Raw genomic sequence first — 27,337 nt, 5'->3', positions numbered from 1 at the left:
AGGTGAAAACTTGCACTGAGCTGGGAGCAAGGGCAAACTGCCCAATCAAGAACCACAATCTTTCAGAAGAGGATGGGAAAGAGGAGAGCCAAAGACTACAGGTGATCAACTCAGCTAAGGAGAAAATTCATTCTTTCCATTCATTTTATCATTCAGGGGGGATCTGGGGCCTAAACTGCATTTGGGCTAAATCAGAACCAGGTTCAATTTCAGCAAATATGAAATGACGTAGGGGCAGGCCAGCCGACATATCCTAAGACTAGAAGCTCCATATCCTGGTAACTGTTGATTATTAAAAAAGAAATGTTTTCCCCCAAAGATGATTAGAGCCAACGCAAGTGATATTAGTTAATAAGTAAGTGACTTATTAGCATCAGGTTCAAGAAAAAGAAAACAACTAGAGCATTAATCACAATTGTGCTTAAGGGGGGAGATGACCCTCGAGTTATTTATATTATGGTTCACTAATAATACATTTGCAAATTTAAGTTCCTATTAGAAATCCTGAAATACTTTATTCACCTAGACAAAAGAAGCATTAGTAAGTTAACAGGTTCTGCCAATTAATAGGAAATGAAAACCCTGACATTACTTGAGGTCAAAAACTCTCTGGTAGTAAAAGAGCTACTACTATCAGAAGACAAAAATTTTTTTAAATGTTTATTTATTGATTTTGAGAGAGTGAGGACAGTGAGGAGAGAGGGAGAGACGGAGGGAGGGAAGAGAGAATCCCAAGCAGGTTCCGTGTTGTCAGCACAGAGACCAACTTGGGGCTCAATCTCACAAACTGAGATCATGACCTGAGCCAAAATCAACAGTCGGACATTTAACCCTTTGAGCCACACAGGTACCTCAAGAAAACAGATTCTTGGCCTCTGAATTTCTTTTCAAGCTCTTTGAACCTACAGTAGACTACAGAGGAGCCAGTATGTAACATACAACATATGTTCTAGGGGCATATGGGTCTAGGGGGCTTTTAGATGTTCTTTGAGTTAAAGAGAGATTCAGATTAAATTTTAGAGATGTTTAGCCATAGGGAGTTTTTTGTTGTTTTTTTAAATAAAGACATTGTTTAATTTGTGGATTAAAAGCAGAATTCAGTAGGCATTGCATACAAAGAGTGGTGGTAAAGTCCTGATATGATTTTAAAGTTCATTAATTTTGAATACACAGGATAGCAAGTCATTGTAGGCACCATACAAAAACAGACTCCAACATTATTTTGGTTATCGTTTTTCATATGTATTTTATATTTACCACTCTATGAGACAAATACTCATTGCTGGTCCTTAGCATTTTAGAGACATAATAAAGATGATTTTTTTTTTATTCCTAAATGATCATGATTAAATCTTTTGACAATCTTCTAGCAGTCCTGAGCTTAGCATCATACGTGACAATTCTTGGACAGGCACTTCTCAGTGAGCTGACCAAGACAAGAGGACTGACTACTGACTACTCACCGATTGGATGCTTTCTTTTGGGACCTAAGCGAAACCACAGGTTTTGGATGACTCTGAGACAATCATAATTTGTAAAGCAAGATGGCATCAAGTGGAGACTGTTTTCAACAGGTGAGAAGTCAGAACTGAGCTGAAGATTAGATATTTAAGTCCTGCTACGTGCAGCACAGTCAGGGTCACTGCCTCAGGTCACTTACATAATGATGTAACATAATTGAACTTAAACTTGTGGGAGAACTTCAAATGGTGTCAATCACAAATGATACAGTGGAGAAGAGCGAGGACTCTGAAGTCACGGTGTTTGCCTCAGTTTGAATTCCTGGTTCCCCCATTATTAGCTGTGTGACCCTAGGCAAGTTTCTGAAACTTTCTGAGCCTAAGTTTTCTCCCCCAAGAATAGTTAATAACAATAATGATATTCCTGAGGCTGATCTGACAAATGGTAAGAGATGCTTAGTATAGTGGCTGGCCCATAAGAAGCCAAAGAATGTTATTTTTATTTAAGACATACTTTAGGACACTAATGGGTACATATGGCATTAAAAAAATTTAAGTTGGTGTTACAGCGATTCTGTTATGTTTTAGCGTATCCAGTAATATATGGGTGGCAGTACTCAATGGCTTTCTTTTCAGACAAGTAGATCCATATAAGCACACCAATGTTTCAATGTTTTTTAACAGAATAATCATGACCTCATCTTTCATTTTTATCTGTGACCTTGATAATCCTAAATGTTGAATGAAAATGTAGAGATGAGGGCACCTTGGTGGCTTAGTCAGTTAAGCGTCCGACTTCGGCTCTGGTCATGATCTCATGGTTCATGGGTTCAAGCCCCACGTGGGACTCTGTGCTGATGGCTCAGAGCCTGAAGCCTGTTTCAGATTCTGTTGCCTCCCTCTTTCTCTGCCCCTCCCCTACTCGTGCTCAGTAGTATTGTTGAGTATCGTGTCTCAACAATAAAAATTTTAAAAATGTTTTTGAAAAATAAAAAAAAGAAAATGTAGAGATGAATGAAGGCATCTATTTCTCATGATCTTTAAGGATTATGGCTTAGAAGAAAACTTGGCACACAAACATGGTGGAAACCATGTTGGGGGTGGGAGGAAAGGACAGGGATTCAAGACCCTGGCTTTCAGTCTTGATCCTGTCACACATTAGCCATGTGACCTTGGGAGGTCACTTCAGCTCTCTGCTATGGCCTCCTTGTGTGTGGACAGAGGGCTGGACAAAGCAATGCCAGATCAGACTATGGCCATGAAGACTCAGGACAAGGCAGAGAGGCAGAACAATTCTGCACATCCCAGAAGGGTAGTAGTCATGGGACAAATTCCACTTAAGAGACAACTAATAGGAAAACTGGGCCAGGAAGACGGAAATGACTTCACACTTGCCCTTGTGCCCTGAGCATCCAGTCCAAAGAACACCTCATTTATTTTATCAACTAAAGCCAACTGGTTTGCCTGAGAAAGGTTAGTTCTTTGGCTCTGGGTTCCTTCCACCCTTGAAAGAGCTGGCCTGCCCCTACGTCATGCATCTTTACTCAAATAGGGACAGCCAGCAAAACATCAAAACCATTTTCAACAGCCTTAATAAAATAGGACAAATTTAATACTCACTATTGGATCGGAAGAAACAGAAATAGTTTAACGTCCTCCCCCCCACTCTTTTTAGTTCCATTAATGTGAAGGGTTAAGAAGCATTTTCACACAAAGCATAGGGCCAGAAGCATTCTAAGTATGTGCTATAGGCATTGAAACTGTTGACTACCATGGGTTTCTGGAATGTCTTCCTTGGTTGCATGGCATTTCCCACATTTGCCTGCAGTATTTTCACTTTCATAAAGGGGGATGACAGCCCCCAACCAGACTGGAAAGACATGCCATCTTTCCTTTAAGCCTCTCTGCCTGGGTGTGGCTAATTTCTTCACCAGCTGAAAAAAGAATGTGAGCCAGGGTCTAAGAAGCTCTTCTCAACTATTTACTTTTTCCTAACAACCTCCACCTACTGCCCTCTTAAATCCCCAGGCTTTAACATTTTCCAAGAGCTTTATAACAGACAATTTTACAACATCTCAGATCCAGTATCTCCCGTGGTCTGTAATGATGTTCTCCCAGTTAGCACCAACAGGCAGGGAAAGCCAGTGGGGAAGCATACCTTCCACACAGCCCAAAGACCCTGACGTACTTGGCTGCCAAGCAACAGATTCGACTCCTAGATTTTCTACTTTCTATGGTATAAAAAAGAAAACTTCAGAGAAACGGAAATATAATCACAACTTGTAACATTTGTGGGAGTAGAGACACCAAGTTTACTATAAAAATCTCAGTCACAGAGATGAACAGATACTCTAAAAGAGAGAAAACTGGTCTCAACCTTTGAAAATCAAGTTTTATGCCCCCAAAGCTACGAATATATTCATAACTGTTTATGGCCCTTTTGGTGGATTCTATCTTATTATGAAGAGTGAATTTCTGTAACTGGAATTATATTTTTAAAAATTTCTTAAAGCTCACTCAAAGAAAAATAAAGATCTTGTGAAAAAAAATGCCATTTGTCTGGTATTCTCTGCTGTTAGTTCCTTCCTATTCTTCTTTTTCTTTTTTTAGTGCAAGACCTACGTAGGTGCCTATACAGGTGTATGTATGAATGGGACATCTCATCATTTCTCATCTGTACAATGTTTCTTCATGTCTATCATTTGTATTTATAAACTCTTTTCTAGCAGGTTTCCACCATCAAATTCCTGAGTTATAGATACTTATTTCCTAATTAGTCAACATTCATTCACCTTTTAATTTATGTATTTTTAAAACTTAGAGTGACATTTAAAAGCCAAGTAATCTGGGTACAGTGAAGAAATATATACTGCTAAAGGGCTTGTGTACTTTGCTGTTTTATGTTTCTTATCCAAAGATTTTCATATGTGAAATAGCTCTAATATTTACGTTCGGTATTGCTTAGGTTAGAAATCAGGATCCCTGCAGGCCTCTATACTTGGAATAATACAGTTGTAACTATCCACTTTTAAAAAGAAGGCTGTGATTTAATTATTAAGGCTTCTTCACAGAGATGAACCAATGAGTTACTGGGTTTTTTGACAAATCAATGACATCAGTCGATTTACCAATTCAGAAAAAGCTGCTTAAGTGGCTTGGAGATAATTAGTGACCTATTACCTTCAAATGAAAACTGGTGAGATTTTAAACTGAGGCCCAGATTTTTTTTAGTGGGGGGGCAAAGGGTGGGGGACAATGAGATTGTTGTTTTTTCCCCATGTATTGGACCAAAATTGAAACTGTGAGGGTCTCTAAACATCCTTACTCACTGCTGATACCAAGAAGTATCCTGTCGCAGGGACTGCCCATTTCCCAATCTCAGCTAGAAATGGTGTGTTTGCCTGCCTTAATTCCAGTTAGAACTGGAGGGAGTTTCTTAGTACACTGCAGGGATTGTGCAACATCTCCCCAGAAAGAAGTAAACCCACAGGTATGCTTAGCTGGATCCAAAACTCAGGAATGCACGCTGGGATACACAAGAGGTGTCTGCATTCCCGTTGGGAATTTAGATGAAAAGTCTTATTACTATTTCCCTGACGTTAGATTCATTATGTAGCAAGCAGTCTATACAACAGCTAAGTATATGTGCCTTTTAAAAGAGAAGGAATATGATGTAGCTACTCTTCGTGACAAGATAATTAGCTTTAAAAAAGAAAGAAGTTAACCCCTTAGTCAATATGCCTGAACTATGGTATATTTCTAACCCACAATCCCACGTCAACTTCATAGAAATACCCTGTTTTAACAAGAAAATAACATTCAGTACCTTTTCTCCATAGCCTCTATCTTTGGTCATCATTTCTCTGAGAGTCTGCAGGACCTTAATGCAGAGTTTCTCTTCATTCTCCTCTAGCAGCTGTTTAGTATGCTTTATTAACCTGAATGTGGTAGGAGGAAAACCATGCATTAGGTCCCTGAAAACACATTTAAATAAGTAAGTAAGTAAGTAAATAAATAAATAAATAAATAAATAAACAAACTTCACAAGAAACTTATTGTAACTAGGCAGTAAATGAACAAATATTTATCAAGGACTCCCAGGTTAAACATGCTTGGCCATTCACTGTTTTGAGAACAGCCAGTTAGTGTCTCAATAGCGTCTCAATGGCGACACCTGCTGGTCAGTAACCGCAAAAGGGCTCAGAGGGCAGGAGTCTACCACAAGTGATAGAAAGATTATAGGAAGAGAAGAAACAGGACAGAAGTCCACTCAAACTTGTTAATTTGTACAGTGCAGCTCTTTATCCACTGAGGAGTGCCCATAGCACTGTTAAAATATAAAGTATAAAAAAGCCTCATAAGGATGATTGTGAAGGCGAAAAAACACCGTTCCTTTACCCACAGTCTTGTCCCTTGAGCATCCCAGAAAAGTACGAAACTCAGAGGCAGAGCCGACTCTCAAGTTAAACAACCAACTAAACTTAGTGGTAAAAATCAGATGAAGATTTTTGGTCATGGAACCTGTTGTTTAGGTAATGCACCAATGCAAAACCTAAGCAACTACAAAGGTGTTAGGTAAAGACTGTGGGGTCCTGGGAGATCTGAGCTTTTTGAGGGCAGCAGGCTCACGACGTTTCTGCATCTGTACTGCAGCCCATGGTGGGCGCTCTGTCAGTTCTTGTGGAGTGGAAGACAAATGATGGGGTATGCAGGGAAAAGGAGAAACTCACCAAAACAAGTGTCGGGAAGAACAACCAAACCTACAAACTTACTTTGGAAAGGTCAGCACAGGACTCTAACACATGACCTTATATTGATCAAAGTGAAAAGGCGAGCGTCTGCTTCTTCATGAGCAAGTGCTTCATCTGGTCAGCAGTGCTCTGCCCCAGACCAACCCAGAGCACAAGGCTGCTTACTTGCAAATGAAGCCACCGCTTTCGCACTTTCTTCTGGCATCTGTGTTCTCTGGGAAAAGTAGCTCAGGTCGGTGGAGCACATCCACGAGCACAGATAACTCTGCCTGGACCAGGGGCCTCAGACGGTCCTCCAGGGCTGAGACAATGTCCTGGAACAGATGGACAGCTTTGGTGAGCAGCTCAGGCCAGGCTGACTACAGGAGAGTGAGTTCATATCTGACCTCAAAAATGACCACAAGCCAGGCTAGGTTAGAGTACCTTTAGTAACGTCTGGTATTTATCTCAAATTATTAAACGCTGCCCCAGAGGTATCCGAAGCATTAACCCCTGATGCAGAAAACAAGGGAAGAATAGCCCCACCAGCCCTTCTTTTTAGATGATCTTTAAGCTACTCAAGGGATCATTCCACATATTTTAAAATATAATGCACAAAAGTACATTCAACCACATGGAAAAATGTCTACAATGAGTGTAAAAAAATGGTTAAACAATAGGATGGACTATATGATCTGATTTTGTATAGAAAATATCAACATCAAAGGATATATACCAAATATCATCAAAACATCACTCCTAGTTTTCTCTGGGTGGTGGGATTGCAGGTGATTCTGATTTTCTCCCACATATGAGTACTTGTAAGTATTGTCAAATTATTTCCAATGAGCATGAATTATTCATATAATAAAAAGTCATACAAAAATGAGAACACAAATGAATGAACATGCTGTATCAACATGCTAAATACATGTACCCTGATAGCATGATGGTCTTCAAATGCAAAACACATAGCTGTAGGAGAGGAAAACAGAGAGAAGTTGAAAGAGCAGCAAAACCAACACAACAAACACCATATAAAGGCAAATGGCAGAAAACAGATGAGAAGTTATCTTCAAAAGATGCTAAAGTCATCTGGATGGCTCGGTAACTCAGAACTTAACTAGAAGCTGGCTAAGGCAGGTGCTTAACACATCATGTTGGACAGTATTAGGAGGGCCTAGTTAACCAAAGAGATTTGCATGGGACAGGGCACTTAAAATGCATTCAACTCAACTGGAGATGTAAACTTCATAGGCAATGGTCATAAAGAATTGATTTATCTTTTACCCAAAAACTAAAACAGGTTTATATTATTTATTTTATATTTAACAAAATTTGCAATCACTCAATAATATTTAGGATGCAGACAGAATGCATGAATCAAATTACTTCTTGGGGGAGGCAATTTCCCCAGAAAAAATTAAGAGTATACTGCAACACTCCTTAATTCATATGGACATTCACAGCATAGACAAAAAGAGGGTCGTTTTTGCAAAACTCTCCTAGCTTCCCCAACAGTTTGAAAGCTTCCCAACGTTCTCTTCTTCAGTAGTCACTGGTCCTAACTCTGGCAAATCTTTGTCTATAGCATTTTCAGGGGATTCAAGTAGCTTCCCAACATTACATTCATAAAATCCTGCATCTTTTGCAAGGTTTGAACTTTACATTGCAATTGATTTGCATTGTATTGTCAAATGTTTAACAGTGAGCAATCGAGAAGAGACCAACAGACAAGGATGGCAAAGCAATGGGCAGGGAAAGATGCTGGTGTTAAGTGAGGGGGATGTCTCAATGGGGATTAATTATATAAGCAGTCCACAGGTGAATGTTCTTACATTATAACTTTGGCTGTCCTAGGCAATCTTGTAACTACCAGGGATTCATTAGATAAATCATTAGATAATGAGGACCCTTTCAGCCACTAGCCAAGCATTACATGGGCATACAGATTTTATTTTACTTCTCAAGAATATGTATAATAAATTCAAGAAGGGCACAAAAAAACTGGCTTGGCCGTAGATAATTTATTTAGTTTGAACAGACAAAAAAGTACTATGCACTCAAACAATTCTGAATCTATAATACCCTTCCCCTTTAAAAACATAGTGGAGTCAGGAAACACTCTATTTGGAACCAAATTATCTTTAAAAACTGGGTCTGTCACGGTGCGGCTAAAATTCTTTCCTTGACCTAAGAAATGCTTCCTTTTCCCCCAGCTTCATGGGCTCCAGCCACACTAACCTTCCTTTGGTCTCTGAGTGCACCACACTTTTGTCCCGTATAATGTTCTTTTCACATGCTGTTTCCCTCCCTTCTATTTCTTTCTTCAAGCAAGTCACACACATTCCTCTGATCTCGGTTCAAATGTCCCTCCTCCAGCAATGCCTTCCTGGATCACCATCCCAGCTGTGGACACGATTAGGTTCCTTATCATCCTTCTGTAGCACTACTCACTTCTCTGCAACATGGTCTCTCCTGCCATTTTACTTTCACCTGTATGATTAGCTGACTCACGTACCTCCCTTCCAAAACTTGAGAATCTATAAAGGCAAAGATCATTTGTGGTTTTGCTCACCATTGTATCCCAGTGCCTAGCATGAATGGGGCTGATGAATGAATCTTTAGGCAGGTTACATAAACCTCACAGAGATTCATGTTTTATCTAATCGTCATTATTACAGTCATCACAGAAGTGACAGTAACAGTAATAATCATAATAGCACTGCCATTGATCAAGTGTTCACTACGTGCCAGGCTCTGTTCTATGTGGTTTATGTGTACGCAATTTTCCAAAGATGGCCACTGCAATATATCTTATCTTACATGTTCTTCTTACACCGTGTCACTGACATTCTTCCCATCAAATGCTGGTCTATATCCCCTTCCCTTGAACCTCAAATAGACACTTGTGACTGCCTTGACCAACAGAAATTGACAGACGTGATGCTATGTGATTCCTGAAACCATGTCATAAAGGCAATACAGCCTTCATTTGTCTCTCTCTAGAGATGCTGATCTTGGAATCCAGCCGCCATGTTGTGAGAAAGGTCAGACCACATGGGGAGACTACAGGTGAGTATTTCAGTTGACAACTCCAGCTGGGGTCCCAACATCTACTGCCAAACATGTGCAAGAGTTCAAGATGAGTCCAACCACAGCTGCCATCTGACCATTACTGCATTCAAAACCCTGAGCAACAGACACCTTATTGAGCCCAGTCAACCTCTAAACAGACTAAGAGAATGAAAAAATTGGTGTTACTCATTAGGCAGGCACAGATAACCGGAACATGTAATCAATGCTCGCGATCTTCACATTAACCCTGAGGTAGATGTTATTATTATGCTATTTTACAAATGAGGAAACTGAGGCATAGAGAAGTGAGGTAACCTTCCCAAAGATACACTATTTATAAGCAGTGGAGTCAGGATTTGACCCGAGGCACTGGCCTGAGTTCATGCTTTTAACCACTCCAGCAAGCTCATTTGAAACGGCTGAGACTCTCCAACTATAGCCCATGCACTACCTGTGAGTGAATCACTTGAGGTGCTTGTGTAAAGATGTTAATGTTATGATGGAAGTTTAAGTGTTTCACATGCACCTAATATTCACTACTCTCCACTTGACAAAGGGATTGATCTCTTCATATGTCCAAGAAAAAAGTAAAATACAGATACAATTTAGTAATGGTTTTATTTTCTTTTGACTCATTCTGAGAGAAAACTCTTCTCTTGGACATTATAATACTTGTTTACCTGCTGATTCCAGAGGCTAAATATCCCAGAGTGATTAAAAAAAAAAAAAATGGAGCACTTATGCCCTTATTCTAAGCATCCTTTTGTAATACTTCATTATTTCTTCCTAAAAAGAGCAGTCCCCATTCTTCATGAAGAAATCTGTCAATACAGGGCCACCTGGGTGGCTCAGTTGGTTAAGCGTCTGACTCTTGGATTCAGGTCAGGTCATGATCTCTTGGTTCCGTGGGTTCAAACCCACATCAGGCTCTGCGCTAACAGTGCAGAGCCTGCTTGGGATTCTTTCTCTCCTCTGTCTCTGCCCCTATCCCACTTGTGTTCTCTCAAATAAACTTAAGAAAAAAAAAAAAAAGCAAAGAAAGAAATCTGTCGAAAACCTTTAAAGACCATGACTTTGCCAGAAGCCTTTCTCTTCCCAAGCAGCTTTGCATTCTTGGTCCTACACACATTACTGTGCTTGACTAGCCATTCACATGCTGACATCTCTTTCTGGCCCATCTTGGATTTCCTCTGGCTCATGGAAGCGCTGCTTTGTGGGAACCACCTCAGGCCAGGTTCAGGTTCACTCCTGTCTGGGCCTGACATTACCTGCAATCTCTCAATGATATTCCGGTAGTCTCTGGAAGCCGCCAGAACAGAGTCTCTGCGAGCCGCATTGCGGGCGGTCAGTCGCCAGTTCATGGCAGTTTTCTGCACAATGTTGTGAGACTTCAGGAAGAGGTTGTTGACTTGGCTGTCCAGGTCCACAGGAATAGCGATGGCCCGGCTCTTGGCTACACAGAAGAAACAGGACTCATGAGCCTCCAACTTGCATGGGAGATGCCTTAAAGACAGACTTAATTCCCCCCATCAACCCTTAGGCAGATTCATCCATGCCTGTAATAGGTCACTTGCATGCTTGTGTCAACACTGAGGAACTCAAATGAACTTTGACATCGTTAGGTCAGGGCTTCTCAATATGAATTCGGTGGGGGGGGGGGGGCAGTAGCTCTGAAGTATGTTGAAATGTTTTAGGTCAAAGTTTAGGCAGGCAGGTCAAAGTTAGACCTCAATGGGTTTCCTCAATGAATGGCATCTTAAGGTCTCTCATGTTGTTCATATATTTGAAGAATTATCACAACAGGGAATTCATTTTTCCAAGAAATTATTTTTCCAAAAATTCTCTCTCAGTGGTGTTCTATACAACAATCTACAAAATGCCAATTTAAGCCAAACATAAAACAAAAGATAACATTTTTAATAACATAAGCTATCCTTTCTATTTAGGCTGTTCTCTTTTCCTCTTAAAAAAACCTCCAGTCTAATCATGAGACAGATGACAGTCAAGTCCACAAGGGGGGATACTCTACAGAACACCTGACCAGCACTCTTCAAGATTATTAATGTCATTAAAAAAAACAAGGAAAGTCTGAGAAACTGTCGCAGACCAGAAGGGACTGGGGAGGCATCACAACTAAATGCAACATGGTAGCCTAGATTGAAACCTGGAACAGATTAAGGACATTAATGGAAAAAGTGGTACCAAATCTGGAGTGTAGTTCATAGCTATGGGCCAACATCAGTTTCATAGTTTGGAAAAATATACCCGGGTGATGTAAGATGTTGACAGTGGGGGAAACTGGGTGAGAGGTACATGGGGAACTGTGTGTGTTATCTTGGCAACTTCCTATAAATCTAAAATTATTCCAAAATAAAAACTTTAGTTAAACTTTTTAAAAAGGAACATAACTAACAATCCTTTTTTTCAATATGGAAAATCCAACAACCTCCAAAAAACAAGACAACTATTTCATGTCTTCAATGCTTCATAAGACCAGAAGCAAAGAAGGTGTTATATTACCTATATCTAATTCTAAAAACAACTCCAGCACCCTGGAAGAAGAAATCTGAGAAGCAAAGGTTTAAGTCCCAGTAAAAACAAAAGAAAACAAAACACAATGTGGGGCAAGAAAACATCGGCCAATCAACAAATTTCGAACAGTTTAATACAGCAAGTAAGAAATATGGGGGGGAAATATGACTAATATCAAAAAGCAGGATGCACAGCATACACTCAGCTAGAAACTATGTGCCTTAGATACCCCTTTAGAAGATGAACAATGAAAACAGTGAATTTTGGGTGTGATTTCAGTCAGGAGAAGGCATTCCACAAGGGACAGAAGTCTGAGTTCCTGGGCTGAGTGTGCTGTGCGGCTTTCATGCCCTGCCATTTTGCAGACATCAACTCCCTTTGTCTTTTCGAATCACTGCCAAGACTATTGAAGCATTTCATCTCCCTAATGAGTGCTGAGCTAGCCAACTCCGCAACCTGCCCAAATTTCAACAAAGAGCTTCATGATGCACAATCCTATGTGGGTAGAGAACAGGGTTTCGGGGATACAGTCTCAGAGCCCTGGATCTAAGATATCACATCATGAACCTATAATGTACACTCTTTCAAAAGCTTCATCTCTTATTGTGAGATAGTACCACATAAACAGTAAAAAGACACCATTACCTACCATATGAGAATCAAGGAAATCAGGATGGGATGACTGAAATCAGGCAAGAAACCCTAATCAACACAATTTATATTTGGTGGACAGCTACTTGATAATCCAAGAACCCGACTTGCCTCTGTGCTGCCTGTCTGCAGGAATGTAAAGAGATACCTCTTCTTAAATTTATGCAGGAAGAGAGCCCCTTGCTTCCCATTTATGAAGGGGAGTAGGGCCGAGTAACAGAGTCTGATAAAGTCAGGGTGAAGGGAGCAGTCATTTTCAGAGCTACCAGAGAGGCGACAATTGATAGGCAATAGGGAGCAGTGTACCTTTTCTGAGAAAGGGTGTCCCCCTGGGATTGGATGTGCACTTAGCAAGAAAAAAAGTTCCCATGTGGTTGAATACACTTACTGGAGTAAACAAATTAGTTTCTTGAGAGAGACTTCCCAGGGCCTTGAGTAAGTGTGTGTGCACTGGGACCTGCCAAGAGATGCCTAACATTTAACCATGCACCTGTATTTTTCAACGTTTATTTATTTTTGGGACAGAGAGAGACAGAGCATGAATGGGGGAGGGGCAGAGAGAGAGGGAGACACAGAACTGGAAACAGGCTCCAGGCTCTGAGCCATCAGCCCAGAGCCCGACGCGGGGCTCGAACTCACGGACCGCGAGATCGTGACCTGGCTGAAGTCGGACGCTTAACCGACTGCGCCACCCAGGCGCCCCTGCACCTGTATTTTTCAAAGCCTCTCTCTCTTTGGGACTTACTGGCTCTTCGCTTTGGGAGATGCCAGCTTGGTAGATAAAAGAAGGCAAGGGTTAGCTATCATGAAGACCTCCATTCCTATTCTACCTCTGCCAACTTCCGGTGTGTGGAACTCTAGAAGAGCTATAACAAGTGCTCAATAAAACTGAGTGGTCTTTACTGCTGTGAGGTAATTCATTGTCATCATGTTACTCCCAACTGCACTGATAGCTTACCTACATCAGAGAGCACCCGAATACAGCTCTCCACAGAGGCTTTTTGGCTCGGCATTAACCAGTTGCAGTGGTAAACCCTGAACACACCTTGTAGCAGTTGCACAAAGACAGGCTGGCGAGTCTGCAAGGAAGAGAGGCCAAGAGACAGGCAATATGACTTTTCTGTAGATCACTGACACACAGATCAGAAACAGACATTGTAATGAACTGTGAATTAATGGTAACGGACTCTTTGCAAGAGTGGGAAGGGGTGACTAGTTATGAGCAGGATTCCAGCAGGTGCCTCATCAAAGGAGGAAAAAAATCTGAAGCATTTTAAGGCCACGTACAAACTTGACACCATTCAAGTCTGACCATAAGAATCAACAGTGGAATCAATGTCTGAAAACTTGTATTCCTGTCCAGTTACCAACTGGCTATTTGACTTGAGGCAAATGAGCTTACATCTGAGCTATAACTTCATCCAATACATAAAATGAGTGGATTGAGGCAGAATAACCCAAAGTTCTTTCCAGACATTGTATACTATATGTAGAACCTCTGTTTTTGATTAGCAAAAACAAACTATTAAGTGAATCTCACGAAGAATGCATACTTATTTCTAGCACTGTCTTCCATGATATAAACAGAGTAGAATTCTGATATTATACTTTATAAATATTCATTTACTAGAGATGAGTCCTGGGAAGTTAACTACATGATAGGATTTATTCTATGACAGCATAAATTTTGCTCTTTTTAAAATAAAAGAACTCAAACATTTACTTTATCAGTTTGATGGTGATTTCTGAATGCATTTCAAAGTTATAATTTTGGTCTCTATCCATAGCTACCTGGATCCAGGTAGCTTTGGACTTTAGTTTGTAGGAAGAGGACTTGCACAGCCCCTCCAAAAAACAGCAGGAGCTAATATAGCAAAGAAAAAAAGTAGTGAAACACTGTAGAGAAGTTTCTGAGATGGAAGGAAAAAAAAACAAACAAACATGGTGCTAGGGAGAAAAACATGGTGCTATTACAAGACAACACAACAGGTTAATAAGAATTCAGAACCTCTTCTACGAACAATGTTTGGATAACTTATACTTATTAAGTGTCACATATCAGGTGAAAGCTCATTGGGGGCCTCAACTAACAATCCTATAGCACATGAACTGCCTTAATGCCACAAATAAGAAATGGAGGCCCATAAAAGTTAAAAGAAAGTATCCAAAAGAACTAACAAGTGGTGCCAGAGCAGTCAGTCAACCTCAGGGCTCTCTGATGCTGACAATTTGTGCTCTTTCCATGAAGTTCACCTGCAAAGCAGAATCTTATTGCTTTCTTCAGGAAGTACTTTCTGTTCTACACCTCCCAGCTACCCAGGACAGTAAACTGCGTTACTAAGAGAGGACAAGATCATAAAGAGACTGAGAAATTGGCTGCAAAACCCTGATATTTAGCTCCTGAGCACAACGTTCCCAATGAGAGAAGCCATTTATGGAAAACACTTCCCACACGCCAAGTGCTGAGTGCTTCCTGCATATCTCATGGAACCCTTACCATGACCACAGGAAGTAAGCAGTGGTATTATCACCCACCCCACTGGGAATATGTGTTAGAGTTGGGATGGGAACCCAACACCCAAACTCAAAGAAAGAAGTATCCTTTGACTCAATTCAATTTAATCAGTATTTATTTGGCATTTGCTCTGTTCCCGTCTCACCTCTGGATAAACAAAAGAGGAATACGTTAGCCAGTGTAGCTGCTTTCTAATGACCCACTCCAATGGGCAATCTGGTGCCATCAACTCACTCAAACTCTTGGACTAAAGAACACGGCTGCCCATCACCCTCTTCGTAAAATCCTCCCTTCTCTTATCCTGAAGCCCTGCTTGTTCCTGAATCCCACACTGCCTGCGTGATCAAGTGAAGACCTTCCTCTGGCCTCTTTTAGATGCTATCTTTAATTACACGTGCTCTGACCAGTCTGTTCTAGTAAAATGCTTCATTTTCCTGGCCATGACTTCAACTAACAACTGTTTATATCTGGATTCTACCACTCCACTCTCCTGAGTCTCATGGACTCATTTACTTACTCAGTGAATCAGCACCTACCAGGTCCCAAGCACAAAAAGCTACAAGGGACAGAGCAGTACCAGAAGTAACTATGCACATAAGGCATAGCTATGCCCTTCTTACTGTAGCTTATGGTGTAGCAGAAAAAGTACAGGATCATGTATTTACTAAGCAGCTACTCTGTGCCAGGCATTATGCTAGATGTTTCGCAAATATTTTCTCTCTTGCTCACGATAGCCTACAGGATTGACATTACAGCCCTGTTTCAAATATAAGAAAACAGGTTCTGTGACCAAGCCAAGTTCACAGAGCTGATAAGGCAAAGAGTGCGAATTTGAAACCAGCTTTATCCTGCTCTGAAGCCTCCAAAATTCTATCCTTCCTCCCTAGATCCCATAGTCCCAGCTGCTTCCTGGACATTCCACTGGCAATAAGTAAATAAATAATAAAATAAATGTGACATGGCCAAACCCAAGCTCACCATTTTCCTTCCTCATATGCTTGGGTTGAAAGAAAAGAAGGAAAAAACTAAACAAACAAGGAAGGCAGCCAGGAAGGAGGTAAAAATCTAGCTGGGAAATGACGCATATACTGTTCAGCATATAAACAAAACAAGATAGGCCATGAGAACTCCAAAAATAGTATTCCTTGGAAAATACATGCTCTAGAAAGCCATAAAAAAAAAAAAACAACTAAAATCCACTTTGGATTTTGTATTCTAAGTATATATGGACAACCTGAGTCTTGCTGGGACTTACAACATTTATACTGAAGATTCATATCTCTGACCATTCTGGCTTATTAGGTGGTCCAAAAATTGGTTTCAGAGTAAGGCAATAAGAAGAGAGAGGAGTGACCAAAATGGGAAACCAAAACTCACATTCCTGTTTAATAGTTTTCCAATTAATTTGATTGACTTACTTTGACATTTTGGTTTTGCAATACTATTTCACGATCCATAGGAGAATGGGCATTGCTGTGAGGATTGTCACTTTAAATTGCAAAAGCAGCAAGTCCAATCTTAGCAACCATGGCAGCTTTCCTGGCTGGCTCTCAGCATAATAGCACTTGGTAAAGAACACATTCTGGCCTCTGGTAACTCATGTGCTTGGGATCCAACCAGTTTCTGCTCCCCAATTACTCAAGAATATATACAGACATTTGAAAGATAGCATTCAAACTTTGCAATACTTTAGCTTAATTGCTAGCTTTTATAGTTATTTCTAACCAAACAGAAGGTTACCAATAGTTCCCAGCAAATGTACCTCACTAAAAACTCCACAAGTTTCAGAATCAGAGAAAAGTAGGTTGAAATCATGGTTATGCCACTTAATGGCTGTGACCATGACTCAGCATGGTAATTAAACTTTCTGAGCCTCAGTTTATGGAGCTACAAAGCTGGCAACATCATCTACCTCACAGACTATACTGAGCTTACATGAACTCTCTGCATGTTAATGAAATAGAGCAGGATGTGATAAATATACTAATGAGTATGATACTACCATGAATCACCTTTCGCTTGGAGAATTTACCTGCATTAGGATTATCTGTCTATAATCCAATAACTCTGGGCCATCCATCAACCCCAGGACAGCCTCTACCTCTTTCTATGACAAGGATGGTTACTATTTCTCTTCTGATCACTGGAGACCAAGGCCAACTTTCATCTTGTAGGCTGTACCAACGCACCTGCTGTAAGACTCCCACAGCAGTTGACCCAGACCTAAGTTATAAAAAGAGGAGTGATTTTTTCAAGTCGAAGAATGAAATTCTCTTTCAGATCCATGGATTCAAAACTTTGAAACCGTACAGTGAGAACCAGCATGCAGGGCTGCTGCACTGCACACCCCAGGAGCACCGTGCACAAAGGAGTTCACATGCCCATGTTGCTGTACAATACACCAGCCCTGCTGTCATGGCTAAAAGACTTCTCACTCTTGCCATGCAGCACTTGGGATGAGCTTAAGGCACACACTTCAGGAGTTAAAATGGAGGTTTCCAAACATGTTTTTAAAAAGCCTTAATAACATGCTAGCACCTATTTGAAAGCTGCTTCTCCTAAAATTGGAAGGGAGGAATCAACAAGATTGAAGGGGGGAAGAACAGGCATTGTAAGGAAAAAAGATCAACAATCAATAGAACCATCTGGTGAAGAAAAACATCCTCAGGTGCTTATTTATCCAAGGGCATCCTGAGAAAGCAAAGGATCTTGTATCCATGAAGGCTCGTGTACAGCTGCTCACTGCCATATCAGCACCAACAGCAATTGCTGAAGCTCTGTCGGGAAGGCCCTGCACTGCTTGTGTTTCTTACCTGCAGGGTAGTACTCTGGTCTGAGAAGGGAGAACTGAAGAAGGTAGTAACGATACTCATGACGATTTCAGTAACGTACTTTTCCAAAATTGAGTCTGCATGCTTCCTGTCACTTGTGTTGTTACAGGCCTGCAAGGCAAGTGGATGCTTTAGACAACACACCAAACCTGTAGATCAGCTGTAGAATTAAGAAATCTGTAACCACTCCTGCTAATCCAACAAACGAAAATAAAGGCTTGAAATAACAACAATAAATCATGCAGCCAGAGAAACTGATCAACTTGTGTATCCCAGTATAGACTCATAAAACAAAATTGATAAGGGACCAGGGTGCGTGAGTGGCTCAGTCAGTGAAGCAGCTGACTTCAGCTTAGGTCATGCATGGTCTCATGGTTTGTGGGTTCGAATCCCTTGTCAGCTCTGTGCTGAAAGCTCAGAGCTTGGAACCTGCTTCAGATTCTGTGTCTCCCTCTCTCTCTTCCCCTCCCCAACTCATGCTCTCTCAAAAAAATAAACATTAAAAAAATTTTTTTTAAAGTCGGTATGGGACCTACAGGGCTTTTGCTTCCAAATTCCTAGCCATGTGTGGCAAATCTAATACCTTAAAAGGCAACAAGAGGCATAGTAACTACAGTTGTCTGTATTTTCCCCTAAAAGTGAAGTGTGCTCCTTGTTAAGCCATTCATCTGTTCTACGCAATGTTTCCTAACATATATGATCAAGAGAATCAAATATATCAGGTCCACTGTGTGTAATATTCTCCAACGCTACAACACTCTTCTATTCAATAAAAATGCTACTGTAGCATAACATATAAAGTTGTCAAATTGCTACAATGTACAGTAAAGCTAATATAACATTGTGTGTCAACTATACTTCAATTAAAAAAAAAGTTACTGATATGCAATACTGCTGAAAATAGTGGAGTTTTGAGTCAAAATCATTGATTCCATAGGTCTTGGGGTGAGAGACTTTAGGTTTTACTGGCATTATACTTAATTTTGCTACTTAAAATAAGATTAGGCATTTAGAGGAAAAGATTTAGAAAATACACTTTTAAAAATCAAGTTTTACTACCAAATTCATTAGTGCTGTAATTTGAGATGTAATGTTGCTTACAATAAAAATTTATGAAGGGCAAAAAAAATCATGTTTTATTAACTAATTGCCATATTGTCAGCTTAATACTGAGCAGTTTAGACACATTCAGAGAATGAAATTAGTAACTGATTTTACATTTCTGAATAATGTAACGTAGAGGTCAGCACAGTTACGGGTTGGTGGCTGCTTTTATAAATAAAGTTTTATTGGAACACAGCCATGCCCACCTATTTACCTATTGTCATGGCTGTTTTCAAACTACCAGGGCAGACTTGAGTAGCTGTGTCAGAGACCAGATGGACCACAAACCTGAACATATTAATATGTGGTCCTTTACAGAAAGCTTTGTTCAGCCCTGATTAAAAAACAAACAAACAAAAAACCCCACAGAAAAAAGAGCAGGCCTTCCATTCCAATCTCCAAAACCAGATTTATGGGATTAAAAGACTAGGAGGAAATTGAGATTAAAAAAATAGATATGTATACATTTGTCTGTGATACCAACATGTGAGTATTATTAAACACAGACCTTGATTAGAAAGAAAACAAGTTCTTGCAGGGTGTTTTACACTGTAATTTGTACCATCAAGCGAAGAGTATCACAGTGTAAGACTGTCCAAAGCACCTTTCTTATTAACATGAAGATTCCGAAAATCATCTTACAATCATTCTTTCAAGAACTTGGTTACCATCCCCCATCCCCCAAACCCACCACCACAAAACTCATCGTGAATCCATGGTGTGCCTTGTTAGGTAGTGGTCTTGCAGCTTTAGAAACAGTATTAAGCTCAGAGCAAAACCAAATCCAGAATATGAAGCCCATCCAACTGCTAGGTCAGGAAAGCAGATCCAAAGGGAAGTGCTTTGCAGAATCCTTGACACCAGACTGAAGGAGATAAATGCTCAAGTTCAGGAAGGTGTCCTTTAAGGAGAGATATCGTCAAGGAAAAGAAAACTTTCAAATGTGATTTTAGTATGTCTCGGATTATTATTCACAAATCAGTCCATAAAGGATGAAATGAAAAGCAATAACCCACCTTTCTGACATGTGCTGAATAAAATCTGTTCTCAGCAAGAGGTAAAAGGCATTAAGAAATGAGCCGTGTGCAAGTGTAGAGCCACATCTGCCTCCCCGTGTCACATGAGCAAGCTGAAATGACGTGAATATTTTCCTCATGCCTGCATAAGGATGTCCAGACGCACGCACATACACAAACATTTCCGCTCTGCCCCTTAGTTCCAGAAAGCCTTACCCTGCAGATGTCTACAAGGAAATTCTCAAACAACTTCCACATGTGATTGCTGGTATAAATCTCCTTCATTTCCACCTCAGTATCCACGTAACAGTGATTAAGGAAGTTAATGTAGGCAATTTTAACCTGAAGACAGAAATAGATGTTTCTGAAAAACCAATTTCGTATACATAGAAAAAGAGAAATGCAAATTAAAACTATGTCAAAACACCACTTCCATCTGTCAAATAAATGAGTCCAAAAGTCTGATAAAATGCTGTGTGGACAAGGCTGTGAGAAAAATGTGATCTTGTTTTTTTTCTCCTTTATTATAGTCATCAGTTATTAATTATCTCATTTTATTAGCATAAGCTGGTTAAACAGACAGACATGCAAGGCAATTATAGTACATCCATATGATAAAATTTTTATGTAACTGTAAAAAAAAAAAAGAATGTGGAATCTCTTTATGGACAGATATGAAAAAGAACAACAGTGTATACAGAATGTCATCTTTTGCGTTTAGGAAAAAAAAAAACGGGGGAGGCAATGAAGAATATTTATTTCATTTGTTTATATACAGAACTCTAGAAGGATGTACAAGACCATAATAATTTTCTGTGGGGTGGGAAGGGACAGATTAGGAGATATGTCATAGTTTACTCCTTTAAAGTCTCTGCTATTTGAACTTTTCATAATGTATTAACTTTTCAAAAATTCACTAAAAACATCTATTTGATATATACTACATATACTATAAAAGTATATTCAGTTTAAGATTAAGTTACCAGCATATATTTTAAACAAAGACAAAATACACACTGTATCTGCTATAAATATATGTGTATTTAGTTTAAGATATAAATTAATAGCATGTATTTTAAACATACAAAGGCAAAATATAAACTGTATGATGCACTGTTTTTGCTGTCATTGTTGTTACTAGCCAACACTTATCAACAACGAAACAGAAAACTTGAAAGGAATCATTTCCAAAACCTAACAGGTATGTATGTATGTATGTATGTATTTATTTATTTATTTTTAACAGGTATTTATTATGGGTGGTAGAATTATAGATTATTTTAATTTTCCTATTGGTTACCTGTAGTTCCTAAATGTTTTATAATTGTCATTCATTCATTTTTGCAATACACATTTTCATTAAAGAATCTACTTGCAGAATAGGTCTTATGTGCACATGAACCATATCTCAAACCACTCCATCTCATTTTTCAGACATTCATTCCAAGCAAATACTCTTCGCTCAACAGGCTAAATGATTAGTTTTCAAGAGCGGAAGCACAGAAGCAGATTCCCACTCTTCTTGAGGAGACATCAAGGAGGACTAAAATCCCCCCAATGTTCTTCATACACTAAACTGGCATTTGAGAAAATGTTGTTTCCTCACTACAAAATGAGCTGCAGATCTTATCGTACTGTGAGGCCACATCGGAGCTGGCTGCAAGTCCACATGCCACATGCAGAGACATGAGAAGAGCTTGCTCACCTCGGGGATGCAATCCTCATGGGTCACTACACGGACAATGTCATCCAGTGGGAGCAGAGAGTTGCACTTTATCTCTGTATAGACGTTCTTGCCCTCAGTGCATACGGCCAAGAGCTCAACCAGGTGGATGTGGTACATGAGAGGGCTGTTCTCGTCCATCCGGTCCCGCTCTGACCTCATCATCTGGATTAGGGTCTGGAAAGAGGCTCTGTCATTGTAGAACACGAGGACGTCCTCTCCCGAATTAACCAGCTGCAGAAAGAATGGGGCTTGCTTATAGTATGAGCTTGCAGAGGTGGGGACATTTAAAAAATGAGGGAAAAGGGAAAAAGAGATGTTCTGTCGGCATTTGCTTTCTAAAACCAGTCTCACCTGTTTTACCAAACTCATCTAAACTTCATTTATATTAATGAACAACTGAAAGTCTTCAGCAGCAGCATTTCGATTGACACATACAGGTATAGGACAGTGGTCCTAAAGCCACTGGGGGAAGACAAGGTCTGCATACCAACATTCATGTATCAAGTGGAAATGCAGACTGTAAGCTTGCACTTTTAATTCCAAACCTAATAATTAGGCTATGATTTTTCTACTTAAAAATATTTACAGGGGCGCTTAGGTGACTCGGTTGGTTGAGTGTCCACCTGACTCTTAGTTTTGGCTCAGGACATGATCTCTTGGTTTGTGACATCGATCCCGGTGTCAGGCTCTGTGCTGATGGTACAGATTCTCTCTCTCCCCTTCTGCCACCCACCCCCAAATAAACAAACATTTCAAAAAATGTTTTCATCCTTTTATGCCTGAAAAGCAGTATCCCTCTTACAACTCTCTCATGCAGTGCCTTCTCTCTTCACAAATTATCCAGTTCTCATTAAGATACACCTAACTTTTGGGGCGCCTGGGTGGCTCAGTCGGTTAAGCGTCCGACTTCGGCTCAGGTCACGATCTCACGGTCTGTGAGTTCGAGCCCCGCGTCCGGCTCTGGGCTGATGGCTCAGAGCCTGGAGCCTGCCTCTGATTCTGTGTCTCCCTCTCTCTCTGCCCCTTCCCCATTCATGCTCTGTCTCTCTCTGTCTCAAAAATAAATAAATGTTAAAAAAAAAAAAAAAAGATACACCTAACTTTCAACACTCATCAAAAAATCAAGGCTTTCCTACTTATAACTTGTCCCCAGGACTGAATGTGGCTTCTCATAAATCTACTTAAGAATAAATCAATTTCAGCACTGCATGAAATACAGAAGATCCAAAAAGGGCTGGTACAGAAGCCAAAATAAATATAGTCAATATTATTTACACAATAACATCTAACCTTCATAGGCTCTAAGTAAGTGCCAAGTATTGTGATAAATACTTCACATGGATCAGTGGATCAATTCACATGGATTCATTGTGCCTCAGTTTTGTCCATAAAACTGAGGACAAAGAAGATAATGACCTCATGGTGCTGTCATGTAGATTAAATAAATGATTATATGTAAATTGCTTAGAGCCCTGACTAGGGTATGGCAGGCTTCCAAGAAATGTTAGCTATTTTTGTCATCATTACTTCAATGAGTTCACATATCAGTTCCTCAGGTGAATACAGCTACACCTTCTTTCACAAAAATGCATGCTGAGGGTTGGGGAAGTTGACACGTCACATAGCCAGTAAAGCAGTACAGCCTTCATTCATATCCTAGGTAAGTCAGTTCTTTTAATTATGCGACACTACCTTCCACTGGTATCGTACGTTCTTTATTAGATGACATTTTAAATCCAAATGGTAGGTGGATTTACTTAAGTTTTCATTTTTTAAACAGGTAAAAGATGAAATGGAGTGTATCTGAAAGTGGTGGCAGAGGGCTTTTTTGGTCAGACAGCATTCATGGGGCATTGACTTCCCACAGAGAACCAAGCAGGACTTTGTCCCAATCCCACGGTCTAGCTTCTTCTCAAGAATCATCAAGTAACAATTTTTCTAGCTAATGAAGTGAATAATTAAAGACAACTTATTCACAGGAACATAGGCTGTTCTGGCTCACTGGTTTCTATCCACATTTAATCGCTATTCATCGTATTTTTGGTTTGTTACTCCTGGTTTTATTTTCCCCCTCTCAAAAAAATCTGATCCCAAACTCCTCAAAATAAACAGATTCACTGCTATGAAAAACCTGATAAGACTCTTGCCTACGTGTGTATCTGATTTATGCTAACACACTCTCTCACACAAACAAACCACAATTATGTTTTGTCCCTTCATGTGGGTCCAGGAGAGGGTGCTAGTTCATACAGAGAGTAGTAATTTAAAAATTTGTGTGGAACACCAAAGGTAGGGATAATAGAAATAAGCAGTTGTTACCTCAGCCATAACCATGTCTTGGCACTTTTTAATGAATTTCCCTTCCGCCTTGACAATCGTCTGCAAGAACTTGATGTACTGGACGTTCCGACCGTGAGTCTCGATGCAGTGAACAAAGTGCTGGACGACCCTCTCATTGATCTCACTGCAGAGCTGGAAGTTGTTCATGAAGATGTGCTGCATGGTTACCGCCTCCAGGATCTGACAGAAGGGTCAGAGCAGGAGCACAGGGACATCAGAGAACAAAGTGACAAAGAGTCTACCAAAACACACAAAGAAGCCTTTAAACCAGTGAAGAGATGCCTCTCCTTTCTCACTTCTGTACGGCCTTTTTTCATAAGCCTTTTCAATCATGTGTAATAAACATATAGAAAGGGAAACAACTAGTATTCACCTCAATGAACTATGGTGGGAACCCCAGCACCCAGATCAAGAAACAAAATGCCTTACCACCCAATTTAACTCCTATTTTGATTTCTGCAACCACAGATTAGTTTTGCCTGTTTTTGAGCTTCCTGTACTGTCTTCCGCCTGCTTTCTTTTGTTTAATAGTACATTTGCGATGCTGTCAACATGTTGTTGCATGTATCAGTACATAGAATATACTGCTATGTATATTCCATGACATGAATAAACCACAGTGTGCTGATCTCTTCTATTGCTGATGGGCATTAGGGGCGTATCCAGTGTAACGGCAGGTTTTAGTGGCACTACTCTTCGCACAATAGGGCTGCTCTGGGCATTCTCGAACATGTCTTCTGGTAAATTTTAATGTGTGTGCCTGTTGGCTTTATATCCAAGAGTGGAATTGCTGGGTTGCAGAATATAAATGTTTGGCTTTAAAACTACTTCTCAACAGGGGCACCTGGATGGCTCAGTTGGTTAAGTGTCAGACTTTGGCTCAGGTCATGATCTCACCGTTAATGAGTTTGAGCCCCACAACGGGTTCTTTGCTGACCGATAGCTCAGAGCCTAGAGCCTGCTTTGGATTCTGTGTCTCCCTCTCTGCCCCTCCCCCACTCACTTTGGTGTCTCTCAAAAGTGAATGAACAGTAAAAAAAAAAAATTTTTTTTTTTAATTTTTTTTTTTCAACGTTTATTTTTATTTTTGGGACAGAGAGAGACAGAGCATGAACGGGGGAGGGGCAGAGAGAGAGGCAGACACAGAATCGGAAACAGGCTCCAGGCTCTGAGCCATCAGCCCAGAGCCCGACGCGGGGCTCGAACTTCCAGACCGTGAGATCGTGACCTGGCTGAAGTCGGACGCTTAACCGACTGCGCCACCCAGGCGCCCCAAAAAAAAAAATTTTTTTTAAAAAGTACTTCTCAACAGCTTTCAAAAGATATTAACAATTTCCATTCTACACCACAGCTTTTGCATACCCTTGCTGATTTACAGTGTTGTTGGTCTCTGAATTTAGTCATACGTTGTTTTGCCTATCTTAGTTAATTTATACTTCTCTGATGATCACCTTGTCCCAGTGACAGGCCATCTGGGTATGTTCTACTACAGATGATTTCATTTTAAAGTTTTTTTTATCCATTTAAAAAATGGGTTGCCTTTTTCCTTATTGACTTTTCTTAAGTTTATTATTCTGGACATGAGTTCTTAATTGAACATATATGCGAGCAAACGTCCTCCCCCATTCTCTGGCTTGCCTCTGGATGATCTTAATGAGCTCACCCGGTGAACAGAAGTCTTTATTTTATGTTTTCCTTTATAATTAATTCTATTTTTATACTGTGTAAGAAAACTCTGGGCGCATCTGGCTGGCTCAGTTCAAGGAGTGTATGAACCGATCTCAGGGTTGTGAGTTCGAGCCCCAGGTAAGGTGTAGAGATTACTTAAAACTTAAAAAAAAAAACAAAAACAAAAAACTTTGCTCTCCACAAGGTCATCAAAATATTTTCATGTTCTCTTCTAGAAGGCTTATTTTCTGTGGTTTTTACCCCGAGTTATTGAGGGATAAGTTTTATGTCTGGTATGAAGTAGGGGGCTTTCAGCTTTGTATCTTTTGTCTTTTCTCTTCCTAACATCACAATTCTAGTAGTCCTGTCCTCCAAAGCTCCAGCAGTACTAACAAATACATCAGTGTGCATGTATTTACAAGGAGGTCCTTCGTAGAATTATACAAAGCCAAAAATTAGAGCTGGCCTAAATGTCCATTAATATGGCAATGGGTTTTAAAAAGTTACAGACATACTATGGAATGCCACATAGCCATCAAAAATTCTCATCAAAAATCAGAAAAATTTATCTCTGACTTGCAAAGATAGCCACAATGTATTAAGAGAAAAAAGCTACAAGTAGGGTATGCCACCATTTATCTCTAAAAAAAATGCACTCCATGTACTTCAAAAACATATGTGACACACTAAAATATAACAATTATGTTTTATATGAATATATTGTGTATTTATATGTATCTAACGTATTATTATGTATTGTATTACATACACAGAAAACTTTATGCAAGACCTCAGGAGGATGTGGCTGGCGAGTGAGAATTAGCAACTCACTAGTGCTAAAATTTGATGTAATGAAGAATGTTAAGAAAAAATAAAAATATACCTTACCTTGTCCTACCACCTCCTCCTCCTTTTCCCTTTCTCCCCCCAAAATAAGGGGAATATTTATGTCCTCCTGAGAGATGGTCCCAACATTCCCCTTGGAATGAATGTTGCTTTGTAACAAGTCCCCGTGGTCACAACAGCAAAAGAACCAGCTGTTTTTCCTTAGTGCTTCGCACCCTCCTCCCCTCACAGATTTCCAGATAGGCCTCAAGTCTTACCCCTGGGTTGAGAAACAGGTTTATGTGTTTGTGTAGCAATGCTTGATTCTGCTGGTTGCCAGCACAGAAATTCTGTAGAAATTCATGAGCCAGCCTCATTATCTCCTGCATCTTGGTATCTTCAGCCTGTGTGGAAGGAGGGAGATGAAAAATCAGTTGAAAACGGGCAATGCAGTAGACAACAGAAGGTCAGCAGGAGACAGCACTTATCTCTAGGCCAAGAGATCACGTTCTATGATACGCTCACCACCTGCTAAGTGGGTTCCAGCCAAGGTGCTTGCCGAGGGACTGTTGTGTAAAGACACTGGGGTGCCGCATCGCTGACGGTAAAAAGACGCCAGTAACTTATTCAATTCTCCTATATTCTCTTCCACTAGCCTTGGGTAGATATAAAAAGAGTTGATTCGGGAAAAATGCAATACAGAGTGGAAGCTGAGAGGAAGCCTCTGAGATTTCATTTCTAGCAATGCCTGAAACTTCTGAACGCCCCACTTCTGAGAACAGAGTGACAGCAGAGCCGTGGCCGACCGCATCGCTAGCGATGAGGTCACACCGCCCAGGTCTCGGGCTCACTCTCTTTAAT

At 40.2% G+C, this 27,337-nt stretch overlaps 1 protein-coding gene across 1 annotated transcript in view; it reads right to left on the bottom strand.

Annotated features, from left to right (window-relative positions):
* Nucleotides 1-27,337, bottom strand: part of ITPR1 (inositol 1,4,5-trisphosphate receptor type 1) — a 328,245-nt gene that overhangs the window by 120,358 nt on the left and 180,550 nt on the right. Inside the window, exons 31-39 of the mRNA XM_047094661.1 lie at nt 26,755-26,880; nt 23,963-24,163; nt 21,623-21,874; nt 20,134-20,259; nt 17,780-17,908; nt 13,410-13,530; nt 10,537-10,721; nt 6,377-6,525; nt 5,287-5,398 (exon numbers count right to left, since the gene is read on the bottom strand). Coding sequence (XP_046950617.1) covers nt 5,287-5,398; nt 6,377-6,525; nt 10,537-10,721; nt 13,410-13,530; nt 17,780-17,908; nt 20,134-20,259; nt 21,623-21,874; nt 23,963-24,163; nt 26,755-26,880 — 1,401 coding nt within the window. The remainder of the gene's footprint in view (nt 1-5,286; nt 5,399-6,376; nt 6,526-10,536; nt 10,722-13,409; nt 13,531-17,779; nt 17,909-20,133; nt 20,260-21,622; nt 21,875-23,962; nt 24,164-26,754; nt 26,881-27,337) is intronic.

Source organism: Lynx rufus, unplaced genomic scaffold (genome assembly GCF_022079265.1).
Source record: "Lynx rufus isolate CCGP_SWC_20201006 ecotype Redwood Valley unplaced genomic scaffold, mLynRuf1.p SCAF_4, whole genome shotgun sequence".
In the NCBI taxonomy this organism is placed as follows: domain Eukaryota; kingdom Metazoa; phylum Chordata; class Mammalia; order Carnivora; family Felidae; genus Lynx; species Lynx rufus.
Note: the sequence above shows the minus strand (reverse complement) of the source record. Positions and strands in the feature narration are given on the sequence as shown.